The 22277-nt window shown below is 36.5% G+C and overlaps 1 protein-coding gene across 1 annotated transcript; it reads right to left on the bottom strand.

Annotated features, from left to right (window-relative positions):
* Positions 1-13: 13 nt before the first annotated feature.
* On the bottom strand, positions 14-21511 carry LOC124392144 (growth arrest-specific protein 2). The gene is made up of 8 exons (XM_046858858.1): positions 21330-21511; positions 16739-16907; positions 14275-14399; positions 10693-10834; positions 6582-6645; positions 6335-6497; positions 6053-6160; positions 14-1082 (listed from the first exon to the last, which is right to left on the bottom strand). The coding sequence occupies exons 2-8, from the start codon at positions 16884-16886 to the stop codon at positions 873-875; spliced, it is 960 nt and encodes a 319-aa protein (XP_046714814.1). The 5' UTR covers positions 16887-16907; positions 21330-21511; the 3' UTR covers positions 14-872.
* Between the last annotated feature and the right edge of the window lie 766 nt (positions 21512-22277).

Below are 22277 nucleotides of genomic sequence, written 5' to 3'. Positions count from 1 at the left end.
GTATACACAATACTTCCACAAACAGCAATTTCTTTATTCAAATTGATAAAGAAAAAAGAACCACTGAAACGCTTGCTGATTTGTTTTTACTCCGAACACAAATCACATTCTATTAACAGCTCACAAGTATGACTGGTCTTTGCATAGAGGAAAAGTGATTAGAATTGTAATATATCTGTTATTACAATCTGAAAAGTCATCATCTACAACTGTTTAAGAAAATCATTTTCTGCAAAGTGGATGCATTCCAGAGAAAAAAAAACATTGTTCTGCTATAATGCTGCAAATATATACATTAAGAAGTTATGACAATGTCATTTTATGAGAGAAAAAGTAAATGTATATACATCACTCAAGTAATATTTATGAAGAAATCTCAGCTAATGACAGGCAAAGCAGTAGAGCAAAGACATCATCACAAGCTACACTACATATATCAATTTCAATTCCAGGCTATAAATGATAAACTTTTACTTTTTATACTGCATTTTTAGATGTCAAAAAATAAAAATCATAGTGTTTTTTTTCCAGTCCCTCCCCCTGTAAAACCAACAGTCTATGTTTCAGTCCTGCTGTATTATTGTGGCACAGTGTCAAGTTAGCTACATTAGCTGTATTAATACAAGCAGTCAATGTATGAATAACAATTTGCAAGAAAAATAAAGCTCAGAAATAAAGTTTGTGGTTGCCATTGCTTAGTCCAGAGTATGTTTTACCCTGTGTTTACACATATAAATGACTCCCTATAGTTCGCCCCTCACATAATGTAAACTAGATTAACATGTTAGTGTGATACATACTGTATGTGAAATGAGCTTAATTGCAAAGCCTGTTTTTCATTCCTCATATTCCTTATCTGTTACTAGCCTTTATTACTTCTTACTCCTGTAGTGGGCCGCCACCACCAGGTAGCTGTCAGGGGTTAGGTCTTTGATGCTAGGGGACTTGATGGAGATGGGGGACACTTTGCCCTCCACTCTGGAAATCTGCAGCATACGGCAGGGGTCATGCTTCAGTAGGTAACTCTCAAACGTTTCCCAGCCACCTCCTACTCGCACCATCACATGTTTATTGTGCAGCATCTATTGGAAAGATAAGATTATAAGAAAAAAATGCTTAATGATTAAACATGTTAAATACTGTTTAAATGACAAATTACAGGTTGTATATGGGCTCCAGATAAGTACCTCAATGTGTCACTAGATTACATAGGTATTTAAAAAATCTTTATCATGCAAATTACATCACACAAATCATGTTAATTCATCATCTTACAAGACTGAGGGGTAAGGGTGGGAGCAGCACCCTATTAACCATCACGTTTGTATAATTTTAATTTCCTCTCCAGACATGGTAGTTAAGTGATGTATAGTACTAGCAAGACACTAGAAAATTAAACATTAAAACTGTATTTTCCAGTGTGCTCATAATCTAAACAGCACATAAGCTAGCCCCACTATAATCCATATTAGTCTTGATAAGCTTCCAGCTGCCAAGGCACAAGCCTATCTAATCAAACTACTAGACCAAATTTACCAGCTAGTAAATGGTGAGATAAAGCTATATTACAACAGTAAAGCAATTATAAAATCTTAAATATATCTTGATCATTTTACCAGAATAACAAGTAAGACAGAAAATAATTTGCCAGCGGTATAAATAGTCTACCTATGTCCTGTGTTTTGGAAGCTTGTAGAATACGCCTGTATAGTGGTGTAAAAATGTCTGGATGAATCACATCAAAAACAGTGAAAGCCACTTTGCAATCCAGCAATATCTGAGGTAAATAATGTTTCCTTATTTTGAGAAACTTAAAAGCACAAAAGAAAGCAATTTTCACTTTGAGGATGTAGCCCTGTTTTCATAATTGCATTGGATTGGAGTTGATATGCAATGTTATTGCTTTAAACTGGCTTTTATTTTTTTTCTATAACACACTGAATGTAAAAACATTTTAATTTTTCATAGATTAGGGCAAAAAACAAGGCTTTGAATGTAAAACCATTTTAATGTTTTATAGCTCAGGGCAAAAAAACTATGATTCTACTTATCCACATAACCATTGTCACTGATGTACACCAAAATGTCTTCAAATCTCTCTATAACCATTGGTCTATAAAGCAGTGTCAAGGCTGGTAAACGAGAAACCTTCAAATACCAAACCCTTCATCTTCCATCCATCAATGTGCAGTCAGTAACTGCAATCACTTTTCTTCTCTCTACACCTCCACACATTTCATCACACCCTGATTTTGGATTTTGTCACCTAGCACACCTAGAGGCACAATTTCAAACCTGGGTGTCATGGCAATCTCACCCTGAATCCAGTAAGACAGACTGTGAATAAAGGAAAGGCTTCTCATGTATTGCTTCAAATCCCTAGGGGCCCTAAGCCAATTAGATAGATCCAGAGCACAGTACTAGTGGATCATTGTATTATTATTATTATCATTAGTAGTGGATCATTGCAAACACAAAACAGGAATACAACCTGGAAGGTATACTAGCTCATTGCAGGGCATCACACACATTCTTGTGATCTTTCTGTTCTGAACACATGCCTTTAATTATCATTAGGTTCAATAAATGATTACTCCAAAAGTACTCCAAAATCTGAAATGCACTCAAACTTCATAAATCTGGTGCACAGTGGCAGGTGGAAGAACCTCAGCAATAAGCTCTGTAAGCATACAAGTGCAAACAGCCTCTGATCGACCTGATTAAACTTTTATAAAGGGCAAAGAAATGACAAGCCATCACTCTTACCCTCAGGTGTAGCTGTACTTTTCAAATAAAGAGCTGACCCAGCAAAACACAAGCATTAGCTACAAACAACAGCTAAAACCTATTAAAAGTAAAAGCCAGAAGCAAATAGGAAAAAAACACAAGATTGGAAATATGAATGAGCAGTGCAACATAAAGCCTATTTTCAATACACTGAAATGTGTTTATATTGCCCTGGGTGGTATAATAACATAAAACATTCATAGGGTGCTTAACACGATGAGGGAGAGAGATGGCCATGAGGCTACAGTGAGGAAAAGCCCTAAGGCTCTGCCTTCAATGACTTAATAGTCTTTGAGTGGAGAGGCAAAGTCTCATACACATTTTAAAGCACACAAACATTGTGTCCCCAAAATTGAAGAGCTCTGATTCACACACAGGCACACACACACACACACACACACACACACACACACACACACACACACAGGCGCACATACACGGGCACATACACACACACACACACACACACACATACACATGGGTGCGCACACACACACACACACACACACACACACACACACACATACACATGGGTGCACACACACACACACACACAGGCACACACACACACATAGGCACACACTCACAGGGACATACACACGGGCACACACACACGGGCACACACACACACGGGCACTGGGTTCTGCTGTCGCAGGTTATTGACTTGCATCACAGAATTCATATACTGACTCATGAAGATCATGATGTGTACACAGACAGTGGGCAGAGTAAAATGTTAAGAGAAGGTCATCAGTGAAGGTCAGTTGTTTAATTATCAGTAGTGTCCATGCCAAACATTTTTCTAGTAGTTTAAGCAAACACTACAGATTACCATACATTTTTGTTTGACAAAGAGGTGTCATGAGTGTTTCCACATGTTTATAAAAATTTGCAGCATGCTTTACACAGCTTGACCTAAACCTGACAGAACAATGTGTTTTTTTAAGTTTAAAAGTCCCATTACACGTTACTTATGACTCATTTTACTTTTTAGCCTAATGTTTGAATTTGAAGTGCTGTCTGCAAAAGTAAATGCAGCATTAGAAGAAAAATAGGAAGTGCAGATAGACTGACCTGCTATACAGTCTCTCTCACAAATGTAAAAGTCATGTTCATCAATAGCAGGCATTCAAAGAATTCAGCTTTCAAATGCTATTTAAGTTATATGAATAGGTTTTGCTGCTGTGCCTTCTGTTTAAGCAATAGAATGCAAGGTGGAGTGTATTATTGCACAAAACATCATGACCATCATTTCATAGCAGACATGAGACACTCAAGGTCATGTTTTTTTTTTTTTTTTTTTTTTACTGATTACATGTCCTTGGTTACTAGGCAGCACACAATGACGATTTAGATGATTTAGAAATGATGTATTCTTTGAATTACTTTGCAAGGTGGAAATGAGATATGGTTTTGAGCATGGTTATTGTGGTTACAAAAAAATTGAACTTAACAGAAAACAGAACTATTTCATCCAAAGACAAGCAAATAAAATATAATTTTCTTTATTATCTCTAGTTGGTGTGGAAAACAGTGTAAAGTAGTAAGAGTGTAAGAGTATAAGATTATTTTTTATTTACATTTCTTATACAAATGAAGAGGAAAAACACACCAGCATTAAGATCAGTCAACACATGTATATTCAAATGAATAAAATGAATTCAACTGAGCACTAATGCATCCTTTCATTTGCATGACAGTGTTTGACTTATGATTAAATGTCATCTAATATGTAATTGTCACACCTATAATTCAAATGTCAGACAGCATGATTAACTAATTAATTTCTTCTGAGCATATGTGCACAACCAACACACTAATCAAACACTGCTTTTAGAAAATCATAGCAGTTCTTTGAGTTAAATGGTGCATAGGCTCTTACCAAGCGTGAGACACATTCGCTGCAAATACACCAGTAAGGCTCAAAAAATGTCTAAAACCATCTTTGAAGACATGTTTGATGATGTTTGTTAAATATCTCTGCATATTAACATGGTATGTTGAGCTATGTTTAGTACTTCATCACCATTTCCAGACCTCTTCAAGATCAAAGTACAAATATACCAGTGTATTCAGTATTGACAGACTTGAAGCTATTGCGCCTCCACTTCATTAAAGATTTACAAAGCCAATTTGCCTGCTCTGAAGCCTGGCCAATATTCTTTACTCTCATCTCCTCTCCACTGGGCTATTATCACTCTGTCTATTACTGTTAAACTGGGACCGAGGAGTATAATGGAAGAAAACAAACACTCACACACAGAGGGTTTTCTGTACTAAATCATCCACTTTCTCCAGGGTGTGAGGGTTGGTTTTGTGTTGCCAGGTAACAGAGTTCCCATGGGTACCAGGCCATACCTCACTAATCTCAATTAGTCTGTAGGCACCATGTGTGTTGTTTTAGGATGCTCTATGTGTACATGTCGGAAATCTCAGTGCTTTTTAAACTGAATTATATGAACCAGTAAAATGAAGCTGGGGATAAACTTGAAACATTTTACATATCCTGATAAGGATTACTGTAGTATTTGATTGCAAGTTTTTTTTTTTTCATGTAGGCTGGTGATCAGATGTGAAGCTCAAATGACAAAGATACCCCATGTTCATTAACAGGAATAGTAACTGCATGACCTGAGAGGCGATGGGTTTAATCAGCTTACTAGTTTGCTTATATTTGGGACAGAGAATTTGTTTTAGGCAGAAACAAGACTGTAAACAATCTAGCACAGAAAAGTCTAGAAAAGTAAAGTAGCTAAGGTTGGAAAATATTTTATGAGCGATAATTCAAAGACTGTGTAGAGAATGTTGGCATTTCTACCTCTGCTGCCTCTTCAGTATTGTCCTGTGTTTCCAGGAAAAGAAAAAACCCTTAAGGTTTAAGACATTAATAATAATAATAATAATAATAATAATAATAATAATAATAATAATATTAATATTAATAAAATACTGATAGATATACTGTATAGAGCACAGATACACATCAAGATAGTGAAATTACACTTAAAGTGTAATTGAAGGCAGGCTTCTGACTAAGAATGAGTCATATCAGAAACTTGGATTTTTAAAGTTTCCAAGTTTGGCAACTTTTTATGTGTGAGATCTTTTACATCAAATATCTCAAAAGTCTGACCTTACAGAGGATCAAAGAATTACAATTCAATATCTTGAAACTGATAGACCGAACCTTCTAATTCCAAGGTCTTTATACAACAGAAGTAACTAAGACAGAATACACATACAATATATAGAGGATTGTACTCACCCGAATAAAGAGTATCTTCTCTCCAACACGATAGCGGCCCTGTGACTGACGCTCGACACAGAATTTATTAGGGCACTTACAGGGAGGCTCCTCGGAAATGTGCCTTACCTGAGCAAAAATCTATTTCAGTTATTGTTCTAAATTAATCAGGCAATTTTTATTTTTTTTTACATCAAATCAAACGATCTTTGTGAAATATATTATACTTAAAGTGTCATTATGCATAATCTAGTGTAACAGCTCTAGTGATGTCTAATGGCAGCATCTATATGTTATACGTACGGCATCATCCAGGAGCTTGCCAGTGCTTTTTTTGCAGGAGGAGCTTTTGTTGAAAGCAGAGCCCTGAGCGGGAGAGACGGGTGAGGAAGGCGGCTCTGGGGCTTTCTCCTCTTGCTCAATCTCATTCTCCAGCTTAATTAACCCAGGTGGTTCGACCTTATACCTGACATCCATCAAAAGACACACAGATTAATTATCCGGCAGAGCAAATGGTTTAAAAAAATGTTATTCTGTATACTACACCTACCTAGCCGCTATCCTCCCCAGTTCCAGCAGACACAGGCAGACTTCACGTGGCTGTTTGTGCAATACTGAATGGCAGAAATAGAAATATAAAATCACAAGTCTTTCAACATTTATCCAGGTATTTCATTATGCATTAAGCATTGCATAACAACAGCACGGCAATGCAGAAATGTGATGGTGAGAAGCTGATTAATGAAAAATAAGTATGTACAGTATGGTGGTGAAATTGCACACTGTGGGACAGACTTAAAGATGTCTGTGGCAGCGGTTCACGAGTGGAGGGCGGAGCTGGACTGAAACTGCACTTTTTAGTCTCATCAGCTACAGGTGCAGTCTTATAGCTTGTTTTATCCGCCTCTGCACCCCGATCGTGAACCGCTGACACAATGTCAATTATAGAACATTCTACTCACTGCTAACAGAGAATGCTAGCAGAGAATGATCAAAAGAATCATCAGTGTACTCAATAGTTTTTGCAAGGGTTAGGTTCTACATGTGACATGAGGGTCCATGTGATGGAGAACTGCTTGCTTTACAACATCCAGTTAAGTCATAAACACAAAATTATAGAAACATTTACATGAATCTCTCTGCAGCTCAAAAGTTGGAGAGTATACATTAAAATATTCTCAGAGTATGCAGAAAAATTGAGATATTGATAATTCGAGGAATAGCTCCCAGAAATAAAATGTTCAGAAACTGCTGTGCAAAACTGAGATTTTCAGGTAGGTGTCAGAGCTAATAAATCTGTGCAAATCCAGCCAGTTATGGGGGAACACTGCCTCAAAGGTTAAATAAAACTTACATTTTCATAAGCTTACAAAAACACCTGCTCATGGAGTCCACATCTGTTGGTTGTTAACTGCTTCATGCCTCATTAGTCATGATTCATTTCGCATGACTGGGTAATGATCATGATGATACAGCATAACATGCAGTAAACACACAAGCATTTTGTCATCTTCAAACCATTTTACATCCCACCTGATTTTAATGCCAGCTCCAAGCATGCATTCAGCTACTTCAGCAGAAAATAAAGTAGAAAGAAAAAAGCAAAAATTATTAAATGTCTAAAATCATATAGATAGATAGATAGATAGATAGATAGATAGATAGATAGATAGATAGATAGATAGATGGATAGATGGATAGATAGATAGATAGATAGATAGATAGATAGATAGATAGATAGATAGATAGATAGATAGATAGATAGATAGATAGATAGATACCGATAGATACCGATAGATAGATTGCATACACCATCTTCTTCAATGTTTTTTTATTTGTATTATTTTCAACATTGGACATTAAAACAAAAATTAAAGACAAAGACCGGTAAACAACCCAGAATTCGTTTTATATTTTAGATTGTCCAAAGCAAACTCATGGCATTATCTAATCAGATTCAGGAGGTTGTCACCTAGAATGGTTTTCAATTCAAAGGTGTGCCTTGCCAAAAGTTCATTGTGACATTTCTTTACTTCTTTATGTGCTTTAGACCATCAACTGTTTTGTGCAGGGAAAAGTACAGAGTACTTAGCCGTGTTTCTGTTACTACAACTACTGTATAAATCCATATTATGGCATGAAACACTCAGTTAAGTAGAGAGAAATGACAGCCCATTATTACTTTATAAAATTATGGTCAGTCAATCCAAAAAATCTCAAGAACTTTAAATGTATCCCAAAAGTGCAGTCTCTAAATCCATCAAACATTATGAGGATGTTACAGGAAAGGAAGACTAAGAGCTGCCTCTGTTGCAGAGGAAAAGTTTATTGGCAGAAACCACCAATTTACATTTTACAATTTACATTTCCAATTTTCAAGACAGTTCAATATGGCAGACATATTTTTAACATCCACTGTTTACACCAGACTGCATGAGTCAGGTCTGCATAGTTGAATTGTGGCAAAGAAACCAATCCTTTAGAAGAACAACAAGCAGAAGAGACCTGCTTGGGCCAAGAAATACAAGGAATTTTCATTAGAAAAGAATCCAAATTTGCAACTTTTGGATCTAACCGCTGTGTCTTTGTTAGACATACAGAGGTTAAAAGGATGGTTCCTGAATGTATGGTTTCCACTATAAAGCATGATGGAGAAGGTGTGATGGTGTGGGGGTGCTTTGTTTGTGAAACCAAAAGTGTGTAAGTGTGTATTCTGGGATATAAATTTTTTTTTTTTGCTTGTACAATGTTAAAAATAATTAAAATAAAGAAACACCACTGAAGGAGAAGTTTTATACAAACTTTTTACTTGTACTGTATATATGTATACATGTACATGTATTAATAGATATATTAATATTAAGCCAGTTGGTCCAAATGACCCTCAGGTACTTAAACAAGACCAGAACCAAAAACACAAAAACACAACATATAAATCTAATTTCACACATGTGGAATCACCTTCACTGATCTGAAGGTCCATGGAGATTCAATCAATTAGACCATTGCATTCTGAAGAAAAAAATGATGGCAGCAGCCAAGTACTCACATCATAAAAATACAAAGCCCTGTTCGCAAAAATACACACATACTTACAAAACAAAGAATTCACTGTGTAACTGCAATGTGGAAAGGATAAATCTGTGTGAATTGAACTCCAATTCCATTTATGTGCCACACTTTCCCTACCTCACCTCATCTTATACTTTTTTCTTTCTTTATTTCTGTTATTATTTACATTTACATTTGTGGCATTTAACAGACGCCCTTGACCAGAGCAATGTACAAAAGTGCTTTGAGTCTCTAGCAATGAATAAATCTACACTGGTACACTAGACCGAGATGAACAAGACTACAACTCTTGATTTTTACGAAGCAAAAATTTTGTCTTCATTTTATATAAATGGGTCATTATGCATTCCAACTGTCTTGAATATACAGAAAGTCAGAACCAGAGCATAGTATATAACAAGTGTTATAAATATACTGTATAGTTTATAACTAGTGTTTATGTAAGTAAAAAAAAAAACAACAACAGAAAGAGAGAGAGAGACACAGAGAAAGTGAGTGAGAAAGAGAGAGAGAGAGAGAGAGAGAGAGAGAGAGAGAGAGAGAGACACACAGAGAGAGTGTGAGTGAGAAAGAGAGAGAGAGAGAGAGAGAGAGAGAGAGAGAGAGAGAGAGAGAAATTTTGTGTGACAGGACCTGAGAGAGAGTGAGACAAGCTCAAATAGTCTGGTGTGTTACAATTAAGTCTATTCACCATCCCAGACAGAGAGGAGAGGAGGCTGGAAAAGAGGAGACACTGTTTTCTCTCTTTCTGTCATATCCATTGCCAGTCACAGTCTGCTGCTCAGAAAAGCCCTGGGGTGAGGACACTGAGAAGCACAAGGACTTCCACTGTGCCACAACCCAGCACAAAACAGTTTGCTGGGAGTAACTTGTTTCCCTTTTGCTCTGTGTAACCTCTGAATTAGATTCTGCTGCAATGTTTATAAGGTGTATGTGAATGATAGCTGCTGATAAAGTTTAAAAATGTTATATATATATATATATATATATATATATATATATATATATATATATATATATATATATATATATATATATATTATTTATTTATTTATTTATTTTTACACTTTATCAGCAGCTATCATTCACATACATTTTTTCCCCTGATTGTATACTGGGACAACACTTTTGCAATATGTTGACTATATTCTAGAATAATATATGGTATACATAATTTATGGTGCAGTGTTAAAATGTTTAAAATTATGATTCAGAAGATATATGGCTGCACATGATTTTGATCTGTTTTTGTTTTGTAAAACATTGAGTCCATATAGTTTCTTATGTGCTTCTATAAGTGGCACTAAAAAGACTTAAAAATTAAGTCAGAGCTACTGGATTCGATTTGGTGTAAATTTTTCATCACAAATGCATCATACTGTACATCATCATCCCACAGCCTTACACATAAAAGAAGGTCTGGCTACTATTAAAGAAAGCTACGAGCCAGAGGAGACATAAAAGGAGATTTTATATGTAAGTTACCACAAAGCTCTAGCCTACAGCATCCAGAGCAAACAAAATTCCAGAGAGCCAAAACTGCAAAACCAAAAAAAGTATAAAATTTCATTAAAGCAAAATTTGCTTACCCAGTCCTTCAGACTCAAACAAGCAGGTCTCCCCAACTCCCACCTCCCGACACCATGACAAGAAATTGGCTGTGTTGTCTCGGGCAAAAAAAGAGCCAGATGGAGCACTTGCTCTACAGGGGATCCTCCGATTAGGGATTGGCTAAAAGAGATCAATCAGGAGTTGTTCACACAAAAAGACTTTTAATTTATAGGGAAAAAAAATCTGTTGAGTGAATGATTTAGAACAATTTAGAATTTAATAGGTGATACTAAAGCATTCACAGAAATAATATAAATATATAGAAGTTTGCTTTCTGTTCATACCCTTTCCACATTATTCATTATTAGTACTTTACACTTGACAAAAGTATTTACAATTTAAAGAGGCGTCAGTCTGAGGCTAAACTTTCCCACAATTCTCACATGTTGAACCATTTGACTCTATTTTTCCTTCTTTTGACTTTATATTATTCACTCTCTCTCCCGTCATGCACCATTCAGACATCTAACCTTGCTGCTTGAGCAGACTTTCTCAGGGTCTAATCACTGACCAGTGGCTGATCTCTTTAACAACATCCACAGCTCAGGTTACACAGAGATCATAAATCTCCTCCCTACTCAGTGATCAATACTAAACCTGACAGAAATAGAAGAAGAAACTTGACAATAAGGCTGATTGCCAGGAACTGGGAGTATAATGTCGTTTAACACACACATCTTCATCAACAATAAGATTTATGAAGCTTATGGCTGCCTACAGGATATGTGTGTCTGAGTCTAAGATAGGTATAGTGAGGTCACGCAGAAAGAATGCTCTCTACAATGGATCAGATTTTTCTCTGGCTTTTCTAGAACTCTTTCCTGCTCTCCCACAGACTCCAGTGGCCACATGAGCATGAACATCCAGTAAGAATTTATATATATATATATATATATATATATATATATATATATATATATATATATATATATATATATTGTCATATATTCAACAAAAAGATTTTCACCATCTCTATTTTTGTATTAAGCCTAGAACAAAAATCGTGGTGAATTAAATGCATTAACACACCATTCACCAAGATAATGGCCCCAAACACGTGTCAAAATCAGTACCACAAATGGTCACAATTGCTGACAAATCAAGTGGATTTTATGTCAATCTCTGCATTTAACAAAACAACTGTGTTCTGAATTGAAGATACAAATAATATAGAGAAAAATTTTAAATAGTTTTAAATGTTGTGAAAGGAGGAGTCATCGAAGATCCTTTTGATGGTTCCTAATCTTCTCGTTGCTATTCTTCTCTCCAGGCTTTACCAATATAAATGTTAATTTGTCCAGCTAGAGTTTTTATACTGGAAGCTGAATATATATAGCCATTTCATTGCACATACTACATAAATCTTAATTAAAATGAGACACATTAGAATTTGATCATATAAAGGACCAAAAACAGTATTCATAATTAGGATCGTTAAATTGACAAGAGGAGCTATGTATTATGAGGAACTTGTGACATTCTGTCTTACTTCAGGTCATAAACAGGTCATAAACATTTTCAATACAATAACAAAGTTTGAGCATCAAGAACACAATGATACCCGATAGTGATATGATACAGGCATTGCTGTGAATTAGTGAACTGATTGTGCAAGCATGGATTGCTCAGAAATATTAGAGATATAGCGGTATTATATAGTTGGTATCCTATTTTCTCAGATGAGTCTGTCAAAACTACGTGTTTATTGACTGAAAGCATTGGTGGATTGTATTGTATTATTAATCCAATATTATTTTTTCCTATAAAGTTCAAATGAACTACTTTCCAAAGATTATAAAATGTGTAACTTTTACCTAATTAAATTAGCCCAGTCTCTCTTTTTCTTGTCTCACACAGACTGAGAAAACTTCAGTTGAGCTACTCTCAGCTTGTAAACGTGGTTTCTTACTCTCCTGTGATATGCACAATCAATAGGCTTCAGTATTCTATCTCTTGTTTCTTTCTCATTCTGTCCCTCAGGAGTCATGACCTCAAATATTTCAATACACATGTGCCTCTTACATTCTCCCTCTCTCTTAGACATTCCCAGAAAGCACTAACTCATATATGTATATATGTACACAGTAATGTGTCTTTGGGTAGATATGATCCAGTTCTAAATGTTAATGGTGAGTTCTGTTTTATTAAGCAATGCATCATGCCAGTCCGATTTCTTTTCCCCCTTCATTCATCTCATAATTGTCAGCTTCAAAGTCATATGCTTGATTCTACAACTGCATAAACCTCTTCAGGTTATGCTCTACTTTTAACCTAATTCTGTCCCACAGATATTTCAGCTTTGTAACATTTAACTCATGTCAATGCAAATGCCAATGTGTTAGGATTTAAAGTTTTCTGGAAAATAAATCACTGTTCATACACTGTACCTAGATAAATCTTTTTAAACACAGAGTGTAAATGATATAGTAGTGTGTAGTAATGACCTGAACAATGTCGTTTTTTCCCGTCTGCTATTCTTAAGAGGCTCTACTAGAAAAACTTTAGGGAGTCATAAGCAACAAAAAGGACCATTGTGAAGCCTCTGAAGAAAATGGGCTTTAGCCAACAAAAGCAGAAATATTTCCTTAATTTACCACCAAAAAAATCTACCGCCCATAATGCTTTTCCCATCTGGGAGGGGAATTTGGGGAAAAAAGTTAACAACTCCGTGATATCGTTAGCCGGCTCTGTATAAATCAGCTTGCTCAGCACTTTTCCAAAGTTCACCGGCCCACAAAGGCAAAGTTTGTGGAGGAGATGGCAAATATCCACAATTCCAGACAAAAGTCTTTATCTAAAAGAGAGAAATTTCCAGAAATGACCAGATTTTGCTGCCACACAGGCACCTGTAAGTGATACACTGGAATCAGTCCGGCCCTGTCAACACTTAAGATCATCCAAGACATGCCGTAAGTCCAACAATATTCTGGGCTCCATGATTCACAAAATACTAGACAGTTTCCTGACATGTGATCACCTAAAATTCTATAAGGGGGTCAAATACTATAATAAAGTTATCCAGAACTTATGATTGAGTATTTTACATAATGCAGAAAACTTAATCTCTCTCAAAAACAGCATGGAATTGAAGTATTCACGCCAAGGTTTTAATTGGAAATGCATACTTCTGCGAATTGTTCCATTAGCACACGAGAGCTGCTTGGTTCTGCAAATATCTGCAAAAGAAATTCTACATGATTTAGCAGTGACGATAAAAATGCTGATGTCATTTGGCTAATAAGTCAGTGTTTTGTCTGTGTTTCAGGTTCCCCTGGAGCTGAAGATAGAGGATATGAATGCTAATCAGAAAGGCATGTGATATTTTTTCGGATCTGGAATTTGAAGGCCACGAATTGTAGAGACATCAGTTGTCAATGATATTTTCCATTTTTGAGTGTGCATTCTTTCTTTATTTTATAATTTATTTCTTTTACAGCTGAATAGAGGAACACAAAATCAAATAAAAATGTCATATAGGTGTCTTTTGTATAAAAAGTAAATGCAATGTCTTTGTTATACTGAAGTTAAATTAAGAGAGGTGAGTGTGAGAGAGAAAATACCTTGTCAGGAGGTGAAAGTTCTCCACTGTTCTGCCTGAATTTCTCCTGCAGAGTCTCAGCCAGCTGACACAACAGGAAGCCATTATCTAACCTGTCCATGAAACTCTCAGCTGTAATTTCAACACCTGGGACAGAACCAGACAGAAGAAGGCTAGGAATATAAACAATCATAAAACAAAACCCCCCAAAAATGTCTGAATTTTGATTTTGTGCATTGTTGGAATATTTTTTTAAGTATTTATTTTCAAAAAGTGATATAAAAAAGAACTTGTCATTTTGTTGAGTTAAATAAATCCTGAAATTATGTAGTGATCGCTGGGCAGGTAAGACTTGAAATAGTAAGTGGAGAACTGAGCCAATAGCTAAAGTTAACTGAAAAACACTTGTTCTATTAGAGAGCAAAGAGCACAAACAGCAGTGCTGATGCCTCAACAGCAGACAGCTGGTTACTTTGTGTGTAATAACCCAGATAACAGACATGCGCGTGCAAACACACATATACACACACACACACACACACACACACACACACACACACACACACACACACACACACACACACATATACTCATAGATACTATACTGATCAACATGTGGCTGCTGGTTTTGACTGGCTTCCAGATGACCATTCCTTCTCCGTTAGATCACCCTGAAATAGGAGGTGGTGGCAGGGGGTTTTGTGGAAAGAGTATATTTTTTTTTCATCTATTTTTTTTTTGTTTCTAAAACAGAGGGGTGCAGTAGTGGTAGGGGGGGGATTTGATGCTTTAATGAGTTCCAAATGTGGCAAGTTAAGCACGGAAAGCTGAAAGAGAAATTGTGAGTTTATAAACCCCCTCCGTTTTCATGCCCCCTCAAACTTCTACATATAGTTAAGCAAAACAAACTCTATACCATGCCTTAAAATTAGCTCTGAATGAGAGACTCCTGTTAGTGTTTCTATTACAAACATGAACCTGACACATTAAAATCAAACTAAGCAGATCATGAATCCAATTTAACTCTAATTATATTTACACATCATTTTGTGACAGTGCAAATAAATGCCGATACAGGTAAGACATACGGAAAATTTGACTTTTCTACACATCAGGTCTTACTGAGCAGTTTTAGCCGCTTCAGCTGTGATCATACATCACACTACTTTTACAAACTGTACAGAGATATCTGCTTTCACATCGCATTAGAAGTATCCACACACCACTAATGAATGCAAAGGTTCAAGATGAGTGCTGTGAGGAGAGTGTGGTTTGCTGTGGTACTCGTGTGGTCCACTGTAACAGCTTTTCTCCGTCAGCTCCAGGCAGACCAGCAGCACTGCTTCTGCTTCTCCTGGCTGTACACAACCTACCTACTGCCAGACATTCCACTGACATCCCACTCCCAGCACACACATGCGCCAGAATCATGACACACCACCATTCTTCATGCAATACTTTCTGAATCACTACTGTTGTTGGCCGCAGTCAAAATAGGCAACACACTGCTGCAAAATGTGTGGAAACAGACATATTTAAGAAGAATATAAGAGCTAACTGGCACAAAAGTGCAACATGTAATTCAGCCATTCCTCTTCTGAAACTGCATTATACTGGTGAGAGTTGTGGTGTTATTTGGGAATATACACCTGATAGGAAGCCACTTCATCACAGAAGCACAGGCACATATATATTTACAGTAAGGGGCAATTTAGAGTAGCTAATACACCTACCAGGATAGGTTTTGGAGCATGGCGAGTACCTGAGAACTGCAAAGAAACCCTAGGCACAATGAGAAACTCCACACTGACAGCTACCAAGTTACCATATTCACCACTGTGTTAACCAGAACATGTTAATCAAGAAAAAAGTGTTCAGCAAAGTATAATATTTTTTAATCTGAGCATTTTACTCCATGATACCCATCCATGATAGCATAAGCGCAAGCAATCACAAATAACAGAATAAAGACATGTAAAACATATGCTAAAAACTACATTTGAATAAATAATCAATAAAATAAATGATAACAGGATTGGGGAAATATCTTGGAGCACCCAATACGAACTGTCAAAAAGATTAAATCTTTTTATGCATATTACCTTTTAAAAACACACATCAGGCCACATTATACATCGACAGCAAATAATCATGTGACCCTGACTAATGCAAACACTGCAACAGGACATGCAATGAAGGACAGCAATGCAAATTATGTGACTTCCTCCATGATGATGGGACAGCAGCTGTGTGGCTACTTTAGTAATGTAAATTACATAACAAAATGAAATTTAGATAGCATCAAGATGATGAAGAAGATTTAACAAACATTTCTTGTTCAGATTGTTTTCTTCCTTATTTTTTCTCCCTTAATTTATTGGGAATATTCTTTTCATCAGACATGATGTGGGTTTCCACAAATCGCTACCCACATAAACCAAAATTATGACACAGACTATGAGCAAAAATACTGTTTTTAAACTTACCCAGCATGCTGGTGAGCCAGAGAGCCAGGTCTTCTTTCATAGGCAGCAGACTGGCTTCATGTCTGCTGGCTAGCCACAAACTGTACTGCTGCAGGTCAGTGAGGCCTGGGCCAAAAGGGTGCTGCTTAGGACTCAGAGAGCTACACATGCTTGCGCCTCTTTACTGGCCCTAAAAAGAAATCAGAGTGATGGTTATAAGAGCTGGAGAAATAAGGATTAGAAAAGAAAAACCCAATAATAGTCATTTTCATTACAGGGTACAATTGGTATTTTAATAGTTACAGCAAGGATGTTTCAATCTATATTCTTCTGAGTGTAAATATAAAAATATTTTGTTTTTACTTATTTTCACTTCAACTTGTTCACCTGGCAACTCCCAACCAACCAGCCAGCTTTCCACTATTTTTTGAACATACAGGGTAACACCTGCTCCTTCTGAGACATGTAAAGGTAGCCAAACATGTCTTTTTGAACTGCTACTCATGCTACATCACAGAACAGATGAAGTACTATCTGCACTCCTGTATGCATGAGCTCACAGGTGCCTGCAGTTCCCTGATTGACACGTAAGATACAGTATTGCCATCCCTCCCACCTAAAGGTGAATTATGCTCCCCTTGGCTTATGGCACCTCGGCTGTGGCAATTCAGGACTTGACATGCTTTTCTGTTCCCATTCGCCCACGCCACACAGAGGAGAAGATTCTGTACACTTATCTCAGTCAAACTGTATGTTAATACCTCATACAATTGTTAATATGTTATTCCATCAAAAAAGTACATTTATTTGATTGAGTCATTAGACATTAGATTGGTTTTAGTATTTAGACTGTTTAAAACGGTATCAGATGTGTGAAAAAAGCCGCCTGCTTTACTTGTCCAAACAGAGCCTGTCCAGAGAGATTCAGAAGTCAAAGGTCTAGAGTCTAGATTTAATAGATTTTCACAGATTGTACCATGATGAAGGGTTTCAGTTAATCATTTCACTTTCCCATGGAAATCACTAAAGCTTTCTTTCTTCTGATCATCCTCTTACTTCTCTTTCATCATAAACCCAGCCTCTTTTCACAGTCCTCTCATCATTTTTCAGGTTAAGCTTCAATTTATTTTATTTATTTTTTACAAAAAGGGTCATTTTGTGGTCAGGTTCCAACAATGCTTACTTTGAAGGAAAGTAATGTTTTCTGCAAACTTAGATGACCTTCAGACAGTAACACATTTGTGTGAAGAACACTAACATGAATATACTCTCTGAGACAAAATTTCGAAGCAAGTTGTGACATACTTAGTCAATGCAGGTTTACTGCTTAGGCTTAAAAGGATCCTACAGGATGCTGTGGAGAAACAAAAAGTCTGTCTTCCAAACAGTGGCTGCCACTTACTTACTTTAGCTTATTGTGGATTTATTTTTAATTTTTTTTAATTGCCTTTACCAGGATTTTTTTTATTAAATTCATCTTCAATATTATTTTACTTTAGTTATTTGTACAAACAAGTACAAACAAGTGAAAAAACTGAGTCTGGCATGTTAAACCCTCACTATTTGTCTAATGAGACTTTGACTGGTGCAGACTCTAACCAGGTTAAATGTTTGATCTGCTCAGTCCAGGAAGACGTTTTTCTAATAATCAAACCAGACAATCTGGTTGTAAGACAACTACTCCATCACCACTATAAGTGTGGCATGGTTTGTTTCGTTTAGTCATTGTATGTATCTGCTGTTTCCTTTCTATAACTGTCTTAAATTTAAAATGTCATTTGATACATACAAAATACTGCTAAATCTTCAAATAGTCAAATTACCTGGTTAAAAGCTTTCTCCAAATGATTGAGTGTAAAGGCAAATGTGGATATAAATGTGATGTCTTGTGTTTCTCTTTTTGTACCAACAATGAGAAGGAATGATCTCAAAGCAGAAAGAAGGGACCTGAAATGACCTAAATCGATATTTGATTCTCTGCATATAAAAGAACAGTATGTGCTTTGTTATTCTTCATTATTGGTGTGGGTTATATTTAAATTAATGACAATAAGCATACAGCATTCTTACTCGCCAGCCTCTTTTTCCTCTCACAGAACATCTTGCTATACAGAAGCCTTTTATACAGGTATTCATAGAAAAAAGTAGAGAGGACAGAGAGAGACAGAGGAAGAGAGAGAAAGAGAGAGAGAGAGAGAGAGAGAGAGAGAGAGAGAGAGAGAGAGAGAGAGAGAGAGCAGGGAATAGATCCAAAATCTCTCTTAAAGGACAACTAGAAAGGCTGTACACACTGTGCAATGCCAGGTTCAGTTTGGTTTTGGCATTCAGGTGCACCTTCTGAACACATTAGTCTGTGAGCTTTTGTATTGCTGTCTGCAGCATGCCATTTAACACCATAACAAACTGCCAAGATTCAGAGCAAGTTCTTTCGCCCCTGGTGAGCTACTTACATTGACAAGACAAATATAGTCCAGTCAAAGTAAAATTTACTAAGAAGTTTGTTCAATTCAGCTACAGGTCTACAGTGCCATCACCTTCTCAAAAAATAAACAAAGTGACTGCCATACCCATATAAATGATATCATCAGAAGACAAACATGATAACATGACAGAAGTACGGTCTACATCCAGTACAACATTATTTAAACTGATAAACTGTAGTAGAATAAAAAGATAGATATCTATCCATCTTAAGCAAACAGAAAACTTAAGCCCAATCAAAAAAATACTTCTCTATGCTAATAAACTTTTTTTCGGCTTCTCCCCTTAGGGGTCGCCACAGCGGATCATCCGTATTCATGATCCGCATGTTTGATTTGGCACATGTTTTTACGCTGGATGCCCTTCCTAACGCAACCCTCCCCATTTATCCTGGCTTGGGACCAGCACTAAGAGTGCACTAGCTTGTGCAACCTAATGGCTGGGGTTGGTTAAATACATAATCCTGTATTGCCTATGTCAATCCTATTCAATTAGTTCTACCTATGATTTTAACCTAGTCTGTTGGTATGGCTCACACATTAAAGAAACAAAGCTGAAATACATGTTAAACACCACACATATGGTGTTTATGGTGCATTCGGATATAAACAAACTAAGCAAAAAAAGCCACACACAGACACGTGAGTTGAAAGGTCAGGGGGTCTATGACAAGAAAAGTGAAGTGAAATCAAGTAATCATTGCCATTAAACAATATTAAATATTGAACACTGAACATTTTTTATATGAATAATCAAGTTCTTGTCCTTTTGTGAACATACCCAGTAACTGAATCTATAAGAGTCATACCATAATAACTATCAGAGGATCACACTGTACTGTACACCTATAACCTTTAACCTGCGGTGCTGAACTTGACTAACAAAGGGTCTCATTCAAAAGAGTTTTTCAGTTACATGAGCTGAATGCTGTTTCATTCCCAAGGGAACATTCCTGATATCTTTTTTTCTGCTGTCCCGACTGCTCTGTACAGTCCGCTAAAACCAAATTGAAACAATAAGTGGATGGTTTATATGAACAAATAGTTTAGAAATTATTTGCACTATATCTATTACATTATCAGCCCTGGTTAGCATAAATAGTAAACATTTGTAGTGTCTATGAACCACTGCAAAATATTTTTTGCATCCGGAAAGAGACTTTCTGTATTCTTAGAAAGGAGCAAATGTGTCCCCTTGTTTAATTTAGCAAAACTAACTTCTACTTTGTTCTGCAGAGAGGAAGAGAGAGAGAGAGAGAGAGAGAGAGAGAGAGAGAGAGAGAGAGAGAGAGAGAGAGAGAGAATGAATTTTTATGCTTTGCAAATTTCAGACAAATCAGAGCAGACAGATCCATGTGCGACATTTGCAAAGACTTGTATTCAGATGCTTACAGTGCCTCTGTATTATATTACCACATGGGCAACCGATTTACTTTAATTACTTAAAACATTACTGTCTTTATTATGTCAAGCAAAAAAGTACAATAACTGCTGAATCACGTGTATGAAATGTGAAAGTAAAATGTAAAGCTGTCTGCTGTCTTTAATGGAAGCAAGTGCATTGAGTCTATTATTTTACAGCAGCTATAATATTTTAAAGCTGCTGGGTTCATACTCTCTCCATAGCTGCATCTGTTTTTGCCCTCTTATAAAGAAACCACACGTGTGACACAGAGCACTTTAGACAGACAAGTAACAAAGCTGCCAAATGCTCCCCTTCCCTCTACTGATAGTCACTGCAACATTCAACCAAATGTCACTTAACTACCCAGTCAGTAGGTTACAAATCTGTCAAAATATTGCCCCACGAAGATGTGGGAATAAATTGCTATTGCAGATGAGGATTTCAAATGTAACTACTATTAGAAGATAACAATAATTTAATTGATTTTTAAGCGGATAGTAACACCATAAATCTATTGCTTCTGAATATCACGTTATCAATCACATTTACATTGAAACTTCCACCATTCCAGAGTCAATATTCAACTCATATATTTTAGATCAATAAAAGAAATAATACTACATCAGTGTTGTGCAAGAGTCACTGTTACGTGAGGATTCAGTGTAAAATATCGTTTCTCCTAGTTTATACCTCCAGTTAATCCAACTCTGTTTGCATTTTGACTCACCTTCGGAAACGCAATGCTCTCAGAAGCTGTAGCCTGATTGTTTTTTTTCTGTATGGCAATGCTCATGCTTTCTCAGCTCTGCACGGTGGCCGCATTTCCCCGCTTCTAGTCTTCCCCGCGTCCCGCTTGGACATCGCACACACCGCACACACCGCACACACAGCCTCACTGTACCGCGCTCTGCGCCCGGGACATCGAGTCGACACGAGCCGAGCTCTAAAAACGACTCTTCCATTCAGAAGAATCGACTCCCCGGCGTGAAGACTGGAATGGTTCAGCAGATTGTCCATGTATCTACTTAAATCAGGTTTAATATGTCTTAGTTAGGACACGTAGCCTATTAAATGATCTGTAAATGACTCCTAAACTCTGTTTCGTAGATAGTATATATGTGTGTGTGTATATATATATATATATATATATATATATATATATATATATATATATATATATATGTATGTACATTGTGTATTATGTATGTCATGTATTATTTAGTGGCCCTGGGCGTTTTCCAACTTTTCCACCCCCGTAAATAAACTTATAGGGTAATATGGATGACATCCTGTATTGTAATCAGCCTACAGAGTGTATTGATATAAAAAAATGGTTTGTAAGTTAATTATAACAGTAATAAATCAAAACTGCAATCTGATTCATTCATATAACACGTGTAGTCTCGAAAGAATCGAGTCAGTGAGTGTAATGAGAAGAGCAGCAGTTGAACAGGAGATCTGATCTCACAGACTACACAGACACAGTGAACAGTGTGTGTATATTTGCACTACCTCTCTCTCTGTCTGGGTCTGATTAGACACGTATATAACTCCAGTCAATTTCAATTTAGATTGATTTGTATAGCACTTCTAATAATGCCCATTGTCTCAAAGCAGCTTTACAGAAATAAAAGGGTTATTACCAGTGCTCGACTTGAGTCAAGTCTTATGGGGG

The sequence above is a fragment of the Silurus meridionalis genome, chromosome 10 (assembly GCF_014805685.1).
Source record: "Silurus meridionalis isolate SWU-2019-XX chromosome 10, ASM1480568v1, whole genome shotgun sequence".
Lineage (NCBI taxonomy): Eukaryota > Metazoa > Chordata > Actinopteri > Siluriformes > Siluridae > Silurus > Silurus meridionalis.
The sequence above is the reverse complement of the archived record's forward strand: the minus strand, read 5'-3'. Positions and strand labels throughout refer to the sequence as shown.